The sequence below is a fragment of the Etheostoma cragini genome, chromosome 17 (assembly GCF_013103735.1).
Source record: "Etheostoma cragini isolate CJK2018 chromosome 17, CSU_Ecrag_1.0, whole genome shotgun sequence".
In the NCBI taxonomy this organism is placed as follows: Eukaryota; Metazoa; Chordata; class Actinopteri; order Perciformes; family Percidae; genus Etheostoma; species Etheostoma cragini.
Genome location: NC_048423.1, coordinates 1,574,302 through 1,583,963, shown reverse-complemented (window position 1 = coordinate 1,583,963; position 9,662 = coordinate 1,574,302). Strand labels below are relative to the sequence as shown.

The 9,662-nt window shown below is 41.8% G+C and overlaps 1 protein-coding gene across 1 annotated transcript in view; it reads left to right on the top strand.

The window, feature by feature from the left end:
• Positions 1-9,662, top strand: part of arfgef3 (ARFGEF family member 3) — a 49,880-nt gene that overhangs the window by 4,127 nt on the left and 36,091 nt on the right. The window contains exons 3-6 of the mRNA XM_034898465.1: positions 2,546-2,627; positions 3,495-3,635; positions 4,597-4,665; positions 9,231-9,347. Of these exons, the coding sequence (XP_034754356.1) occupies positions 2,546-2,627; positions 3,495-3,635; positions 4,597-4,665; positions 9,231-9,347 (409 nt within the window). The remainder of the gene's footprint in view (positions 1-2,545; positions 2,628-3,494; positions 3,636-4,596; positions 4,666-9,230; positions 9,348-9,662) is intronic.

Sequence of the window (9,662 nt, the reverse complement as noted above, 5' to 3'; positions counted from 1 at the left end):
AGTATTAGGGACCACTAAGGTCTATATAAAAGAGATTTCAGATACAGTATTAGGGACCACTAAGGTCTATATAAAAGACTTCAGATACAGTATTAGGGGACAACTAAGACAAGAAAAAACAATTGGGACACCACTAAAGAAAAACAAAAAGGCCTGAATTTATGACTAGTTAATGTCGTTGATACAAACCACAAGAGGCCTAAAACAACCTGACCTAGACAGGCTAAGGAAGGAAATGGTTGAATTACGTGGCTACGCCCAGATAGCTTTGTCTTCCCGCCACATTAACTGTGCATGGTTACCTTTGCGTTTACTGTTGATACAGGGATAATCAAATAGTGAAATTGAAACGGTTTCTCTTGGAGCCCTCTGGTTTACACACTTCTATTTCACGCACTGTGTGGGATTTGAATGCATTTGAATGGTCAAACGATTCCTGGGATGATAATGCAAATGTTGTGTTGAAGCACTGAACTCAGGCAGTGTGTCGAGCCTCAGTGTTACACATCGCTCAGTTCAAACACAGTTCCAACCAAGGTTGTGCAGTCCAGCACAACAGCACAATGGGGGGGGGGATTATTAGAATAATAGTATTATTAGAATAATAATCTGAGTCTGTCCGTGGCAAAACAAGCACTTTTGTAAAGGTAAACAAAAGCTGAAATATTACTATAAACTTACATTGTAGCTTGTTTTGCGATCCTTCTTAATACTGGACCAGTGTCAGAGATTGTTGTTCCCATCAGTCACTTGGACGCCAAAACATGGGAAATAGGGTCCAGAAAAAAGCAGTTACCCTTTAAAGTCTACTGTTTCCTTTTGTAGAAATCTTAAATCATCATATTTCCTTGTTGTAACACAGGAATATTCTAGCCTTTATTTTGTCATGGACATATTCTTATGTATGGGCATTATAGTTTACTCTGTTTTGTCAAGTGTTCTGGTTATGTTTTTTAATGTATAGACTGTTAACTGAGTGGAGAGCTGCTGCTGGCTGTAGGATTGGGATGAAGGTGCCATCAATTGTGGATGCTGTTGCAGCTCGGTGAATTATTCATTCAATAACCTCCGTTGTTTTATTAGGGATTATTAGATTAAATATTGATGATAATGTCTTTGTAATGTAGTGCGATAATTCTCAGCCAGTGGGCTCATCTGTCTCTGCAAAACACATTTCGAGTCTCTTCTTGTTACAAACAGAACAAAACGGGATGAATCCATGGTTCTTTGCGCAACGTGATACTGCGATAACGATATTGAGTCGAGACATTGTCCACTCTTAGTCAAAAGATTACTGCCCTGCCCTACTTGACTCTATTGGGGCTGCACAATTAATCCTTTTTTGTTAGATGCAAAAATTTGAAATCTTATTGCCACAATAAGTACACTTACGTGGAATGTTTACTTGGGGAAAGGATTGAACATTAACAGACAGATTTGACATTATAAATAAGCAAATACAGCAAAAATATTTACATACTACATATGTAGGGGGATGTAATTGTATGAAAATGTAATCTCACTGTTATAGTGACCAAAACAATCATTAGTTTTTATTGTTATTGCGGTATTTTTAAAAGTTTGTTCAATATGTTGTAAGAACTGCTAGGCCTACACAAGCTGAGTTTCAAAAAGTGTAACAGCGTTTATCTGAAAGGGGTGAGAGGGGGGGGGGATTGCACGCAGCAATGGGCCGCAGGTCGGAGTCGAACCTGGGCCAGCTCGTCGAGGAGTAAACCTCTATCTACGGGCGCCCCTCTACCAACTGGGCTAACTGGGCGCCGGTGTCGAACCATTCTGAATGATGAAGTATTGTGCTGCTGCAGAGACATCCCATGTTACAAATCCTACCCTACAGAAAGAAATCTTTGTTTGGTACAGATCTTTGCAATAATCACACTCTAACCATTTACATTTTTTTTTTCAATGATAATGAGAATAATGGTACATAAATGATAATTTCCTCCAGTATCTGAAATCATATCGGTCAAAATAACCACAATAAGATATTGTCCTCATATCGTGCAGCCCCACACTCTAGTTGTGTGTGTTCTTTTTTGGCTTTCTACGTGCTCATAAAAGGTGTCCCGTCTCACTGAGACTGTTGGGGACGTGCTGTGTCCCACGCCCACTGTGGCCCGTTTGAAGCGGTGTAGTTGTGACAGCTGAGAGCGGCCTGAGATCTGAGCGCTGAAGCCCAGCGACCCGTTATCAGCGGCGGAGCGCCTTGACTCAGCCAACTACAAACAATGAGAGGCAGGTAGGGAGCGAGCGAGTGTAGCAGCAGAAAACGAGACCTGAGTAACTGAGTCTCTCTCTCACTACACTGGGTGTTTACTTTAATTTAATTTAATTTAATAATTCATAATTTCTCCCATGTAGCGGTTAGAAATTGTAAATGGCAACCAACTGAATATTACTTTCTAGATCTGTTGGTCCATTTCTTAGGCTGTCTACGTTCGGTCCCCTTCTCCTGTCTGAGCGCAGTGCGCCTGTGAAATGCTCCCAGAGTTGTTGGAACCTGTTTGTGTTTTTGTGTTCCCAGAGAGCGCTGTCTGCTGCCTCTTCAGATGGCTCTGGAGTCTAAAAGCACCAAACTGGGACAGACGGCGCTTACTGGAATGCAGGTACTGCAACACACGGCACAAAGAGAGTACTATTCAGTAGTGATGAACGATATTGTGTTCTGGCATCGGCATCGCGATGTGCGCATGCTAGATAGTCACATCGCAAGATGTTGCGATGTTGACGTTAATCCCTTTTTGCTGCTTGATAGAAAAGTAAACTTCCACCGTTCTCCCTTTACATGATGATGACTGCCATTCACATTAGCCTGGATTGATTATTAAAGGAATACAATGGTGTCACAGTCAACCAGTGTATTTCTACCTGACTTCCCTTTCCAGAACCACTTCAGAAGAGTAGCCACAGCGTTTTCTTGCTTTGGTGTTTGTAAAGCTTTACAGTTCCACAAATGTCAGTGTTTTCCAATACCGTGCAGGTCTACTGTACAGATTATATCTCTAGCAACCTTTCTATTTGATCCTCTATGTATCTGGGCCTGCATTTTGTAATCTGTAGTTTGCCACATCAATTAAAATTAAAGGGATAAACATTGTAATCTTCTTTTTTCAAAATTAATAGGCATTAAAATGCACCCTTGTCCACTCAATACAAGTGAAGGTTTTGTCAATCAGATAAGCAAAGCTTAGATACTGTAGATACTTCTATCTAATCAACATTACTGAGTCTGCAGTTATTCATATTTTAGTATTCAGCAATAGCCTGTAATTGCCCCTACAGTCTTGATTTAACTTCTTGAATGGGTACTACTCAAGCTGGTTGCAAACACTAAAGAACGGTTAAATATGGAGAAAGAACACTGCGTGCACCAGCATCAACTTACACTATTCTGCAGAAATACAGATTTATTTGGACATATGATATGTAGCCACTCTTTGAAACTCTCCCTTCCTTTCCCTCTGCCCAATCAGAAGCTCCTGTGCGAGGACAGGTTTTTGGGGGGAGTCGGCATGGAGGTGGAGGTCCTGGAGAAACAGCTGCTCAGCCAGATGTTGGAGGCCATCAGAGTCACCCCGTCCCTCCATGAAGACCTGCAGGTGGAAGTCATGAAGGTAAAACCTGTGGACATAGGATTGCCCAAATCCCCATCTTGGCTATTAAATATAGTCATATAATTATAATAATAATAATATATAGCCATAGGCCTCGGACAATAGTACTAGACAAGAGTGCAGATGTAGAAGACCTGTATATCCGGACCAATCAGAGCAGATTGGGCTTTTTCGGGAGGGGGAAGGTGCTAAAACAGAGCGTTTGAGACGGAGGATGAATTAGGGCTGGGCGATATACAGAAAATCAAATATCACAATATTCTTGACCAAATACCCGAATGTCAATATTGCAACCATATTGTATGGTTGACTATTGGTGTATTTAATGACTTAGTGGAGTAAAGGTAAATAATAGAAGAGCTAGAAAAGTCTGGTAGGTTCAGAAAATGACATCCCTTTACTGTAATGCAGCCTGTAAAACCAGCTCAAGACAACACTTACCATATGTAAAATGTTACAATATATCCAAAATCTAGGAATATATCTAGTCTCATATCGCAATATCAATATAACATAGATATACTGCCAGCCCTAGAGTGAAAACAGGTATATTCAGAAAGATGCTGTGAGAGAAAAAAGAAAAGTTTTTTGGCAATTAAAGCCTGTAAATATGTTCCGGTAGAAACTCAAAAATACAAGGATGAAGTGGAGAATGATATGGGACTTTTAAAATGAGTAACAGTATATGAATATGCTTGGCAGCTGAATAGCTCCGCATGAAGAACGCTCTGTCTGCGTTGCAGCTTTTTCTTTGATGGTTTCCTGTAGTTTGTCTTTAAGAGCTCTGTTAGTCACCTTTTATGTTGCTTTATGTCAAGCTTTTGTGTTCATCTTCATACGGACTAACTTTGTCACAGTGCTTGTGAGTCCTTTTTCCCTACGCTGTTACATTTCCCTGCCACTTATTCTAAAGAATCAACTCTCTTTGGGAAACCTATAAAACCGTGTCTCCTGTGGGCAGGTCCTGCTGTGTATCACCTACTCGCCAAACTTTGACATTAATGGAGACTCCATCCTCCGGATTGCTGAGGTAGGTCAGATATTTGAAATTGTACATGTGTTTTTTTCCTCCTGCAAAACTAATCGGCAATATGGAGAAATACATATTTTAGATTTTGTGCCCAGCTGCTGTTGGGACCCAGACCCGGGAGTTTATCTATTTAGGTTTCCGTTGGTTCACATTAGGGGCGGGGGAAGAAAAACGATACATCATAGTATCGCGATATTTTCAGTGGCAATACTGTATTAATACACAAGCGCCAAGTATCGATCTTTTATTATAAATATAAAACAGATGTTGACAAAGTTTCCTTTTGGGGACGTCGTTTAAAATTGGACAAAATTAGAAGTTGGAAAAAAGGTCATACATTGCACTATATCGCAGAAAATTGCATCAGGTTTAAATGACAGTGATATCGTATTGTGTATCGTATCGTGATGATATCGTATCGGGAGGGGTCAGGGGATTCCCCCCCCTAGTTCACATCATAGATGTGACTGTTTGTATCCCTCAAAATGATTGACTTTAAGTACCCGGTGTTAGATTTGAATGATTAGATAATATTAGAACTAGACTAAAATTAAAACTAAACGCAGGAAATAGTTTCACTGACGATGAATAGAAGACATATCTGTCTATCGTGTATAGCTTTGTGGAAGACTTAGGTGTGTCAACACATTCTCACTCCCGCCTCGTAAAGTACGGACGCTTGGTCGGGTGCCTTGGTCGTTGTTATTGACACTAAAAGCCTCCTTTAGGGTTATATAACACGCTTGGTAGCAGTTCATTTTCACATTCACCACATAACACACGCACACGCACACACACACATATATGGACCGAACATATTTCAAAAGATACAAGGAAAAGGGTTTTGTGTGGGAGGCCACCTTTAACTGATGACAAATCAAAGTGGAAGCGTATATTCTTTCATGGTCAAAGTATTGATTAGTCTGTCTCAGACCGTACAAATGACAGATCGCATCGTTACTTTTTATTTTATTTTTTAAAAGACAGGACAGTACATTTTTACAAAAGCAAGTGCTACATGAGCTTTTTTTTTAAAAATGTGAATCTTTACTCCATCTAAACTCACCCAAAGGTCTCTTGCTGAAGTCAACAATTATTCTGAAAGTTGAGATGACACACACACACACACACACACACACACATGTATTAGGATCAGCTGTTTTTTGGAATCTACAAACCCCAAACAAGAGAAACTTTTGAGGTACTATATATTAATAATTGGGGTAAAATTAATATGCAAGAAATTATAATTTACAATTGATATGAATATATGATAAAAACAGATGCATACACAGACACACATACATACAGTACATACATATACACACTTAAAGACACACACGTGTTTTTGGAACATACACAATCCGAACAGGAGAGACATTTTCCGGTAACATCCCTTCCTTCAGCAGTAGGAGCTCCTGTATGTTTAACGACATTAAAACCATGTTGTGTTAATGGACTCTGCTCCGCCAGGGCTGAGTGTTTGCGTGTGCGTGTGCGTGTGTGCGTGTGTGTGTGTGTGTGTGTGTGTGTGTGTGTTGGGTCATAACTCAGGCTGACTGTAGAGGTTGTCAGCACCTCTCCATTATCAGTAACATCTCATACAAACAGTGAGGCTCAGGACCGGTTTTTAATGCAGGGATTGGCAGCGCTGACGGGTTGATTCAGAGCTGGAGGTCAATACTTTACTTTAATACTATTGTATAGTCTTTTATCAACTCCTACCTTAGGCCAATGCGGGGGGATCAGGGGAGAACTTGCTTGGACGCGTGTTCTTCGTGCCAATAATCAATGTCCTCACGTACTGTCTGCATTTCAGTGCTGCGACCCATTTATTTTCCTTTTGTCAAACAGTTTAAACCTTAACACGCCTGACACGCCTGACCTGACTGACACGGTGAAAAACTGTCTGCTTTCCCCGGTTCTCCACACATCTGTGTACCTGAGGCTGATTACCTTTTTGCCTTCCCAGGCAATGCTCCACCCAGTGCTCAAACAAATTATATTATCTACTATTTCATATTAAAGGTAAAAAAAAGAAGAAATTAAAAGTTTATCTGCATTGTGCAAGTTTTTTACATGCTGACCTCATGACTGGTGTATCTCACCAGCTCACTGTTTAGCGAAAGGTCACGGGTGGGCTTTCGGTTCTGTGGTACGCCGGAATAACGGGCCGGTTACAGAAGAAAGCGGCGTCCCTGAGACGCGGCAATAATGGGACGGTTAAGGACACACGCAGGACACAAACCCTGCGTGTGTCTTGGGTGAAAGTCCTGTGTTTGACCCATCCACCCCCCCGACCACCATCCCTACGTGGACTTTCCCCCCTTAGATACTACTCGTTAAACCGCGTCTAGATTTGGATCTCTCCGGTACGTTTTTTCTTTTTCGTCGCATCACACGTATACAGTCACTGCCAAAACGTCCATATTTCCCGAGCTGAGAGTGAGAACGGGTTGACCAATCCCAATGGTCTTGGGTGGCTCTGAGCTCCGGACGCAGAGACGGTGGCTCTGCAAAATAGTCTCGGGAAGGAAGTCGTTTACGTGGAACCTTTGCATCACGCAAAAGACAACGCTGATGTTGTGACGAAGGTCTAAAATTCCGTTCATAATCGTCTCAAAAGTCTTTAATTTGACTTGGTGAAACTCTGTCTCTGCTCTCTCTTGTTCATCTTGCACATGCTCACTCATTGCGTCTTGAAGGCCTAATGATGCAGAATGTATTGATCCTTCATTGATTAGGCTCAGGTGGTGGAGATTATCCCTGAGGCTGCCAAGACTTAAAATCAAAATATAATTTGCAGCGACGGACTTTGTGTGCAGCTGTACATGAGGAGGGCCCACTCCGAGGAGAGAGCATACCTTTGCTAATTAGTCAGTAAGTAAGTAAGGTTTTTTTTAATATAGTAGCAACTTTTTACTGATAAAAAAAATCCCAAAGTGCTTAACATTTGAAATGATCAAAATTATCAGATATTGTTTCGCAAGAGACGTTACTACATCTGCTCTGGTCACCTAGACTTCACTACCTAAGCTACCTGACTACAGGAGACAGTAGCTCAGACTGCTGAGCTATCTGACTACATGAGACGTTAGCTCAGACTGCTAAGCTATCTGACTACATGAGACGTTAGCTCAGACTGCTAAGCTACATAACTACAGGAGACGTTAGCTCAGACTGCTAAGCTATCTGACTACATGAGACGTTAGCTCAGACTGCTGAGCTATCTGACTACATGAGACGTTAGCTCAGACTGCTAAGCTACCTGACTACATGAGACGTTAGCTCAGACTGCTAAGCTACATGACTACAGGGTACAGTAGCTCAGACTGCTGAGCTACCTGACTACAGGAGACAGTAGCTCAGACTGCTAAGCTACCTGACTACAGGAGACAGTAGCTCAGACTGCTAAGCTACCTGACTACAGGAGACAGTAGCTCAGAATGGCGGAGTGTGTATAATTAATGCGGTTCGAGTACGGATCACATTCTCACCACAAACAAACCGCTTCAAAGCGTACCGAGACCACCTTTTCAAGCAGGTCTTGGTACGCTTGGATGGTCCACTTTTGGTGCTCACCAGAGTGGGATTGCTGCATTCTCACCTGCTAGAACGAACTGCACAAGCGGGGCGAACAAACTGTAGTTTGAGTCAACCAAGCCAAAAGCTTGTCTTATCTTATCTAAAATGACAGCAGCAGATAAATAACAGCAGAGACAAATACCAGTTATTAGCTATTTAGACGAGCTAACTTCTACAAGTCTTTCTGAATGAAAATTGTTTCAGCTGTTTTTTTATAACAGCAAGACTTTTCTAAGGAGAGAGTGTTGGCAAGCAGCACAGCTTGAACAGCACGACAACCTCGAGCCGGTTTGGGACAAGGGACATCCTGTAAATGTAGCTCTACCAATGATTAAAGAGCTTGATTTGGCATATAAGGTCGGGGGAGGTCAGTGATATACTGGGGAGTTACGTTTAGCAGTGAAATTAGAGAAATAAATTGCATTTCATGGCTGACAGGCTCTGTATGTCTGCCCTTAACCCTCCTCCGGTTTCACTCTGCAAAGATTTGTGGTCTTTAACAATTCCCTTTGGGACTCGGCAGTGCACAAATGTCATCAATCCCTGCATTTGCAGCTAATCCAACCCCAAAGATCGTAAAATTAAAAGAATGCTTGCAAATCATCGCAAGTGTTAGAACGTGTGTGTGTGTGCGTGTGTGTATGCGTGTGTGTGTGTGCGTGTGTGCGTGTGTTTGTGTGTGTGTGTGTGTGTGTGTGTGTGCGCGTGTGTGTGCGCGCTATGACCTTCTACTCTGTCTGGAATATCTTTGAAACACTGACAATACATCCACCTGCCCCCTCCCTAATAGTAGTCTGGCATCCATGGTAACCTGTGACGTCATGGAAACCGCTCTTAAATCTTCCTGATAGTTCAAAGATGCTTTATTGGGACCGTGCGTCATAACCATCGGTTTCTGACTCCGACATAAGAAAGATCACTTTTTGACAGATGTAATTGTGTGTGTGTGTGTGTGTGTGTGTGTGTGTGTGTGTCTTTAGGTGTGTATCGAGACCTACGTGTCCAGCTGTCACCATCGCAGCATCAACACGGCGGTCCGAGCCACGCTGAGCCAGATACTGGGAGACCTGACACTGCAGCTGCGACACAGACAAGAGGTCTCTCCCTGATACACAACACACACAATACAGTAGTCACACACACACACACACACACACACACACAGCAGAACTGAAAATATATTGCTATACCCCGCTAGGTTTAGGAGAAATAAGAACCACTGGATGACTAGTTTATTGAGCCTTGGAAATTACAGTATTCAAAGTTTCTGTGTAGACAAATTGTCAATAATTGTGTTGAAAGTTGATTTACTTTAATTTGTTTCACAGAACATAAAAACAAATAGCATTGGTGAAAAACTAAAATACTAACGAGGCTGTGGTAGAAACAAATAGTGTATTATGATTTTAGTT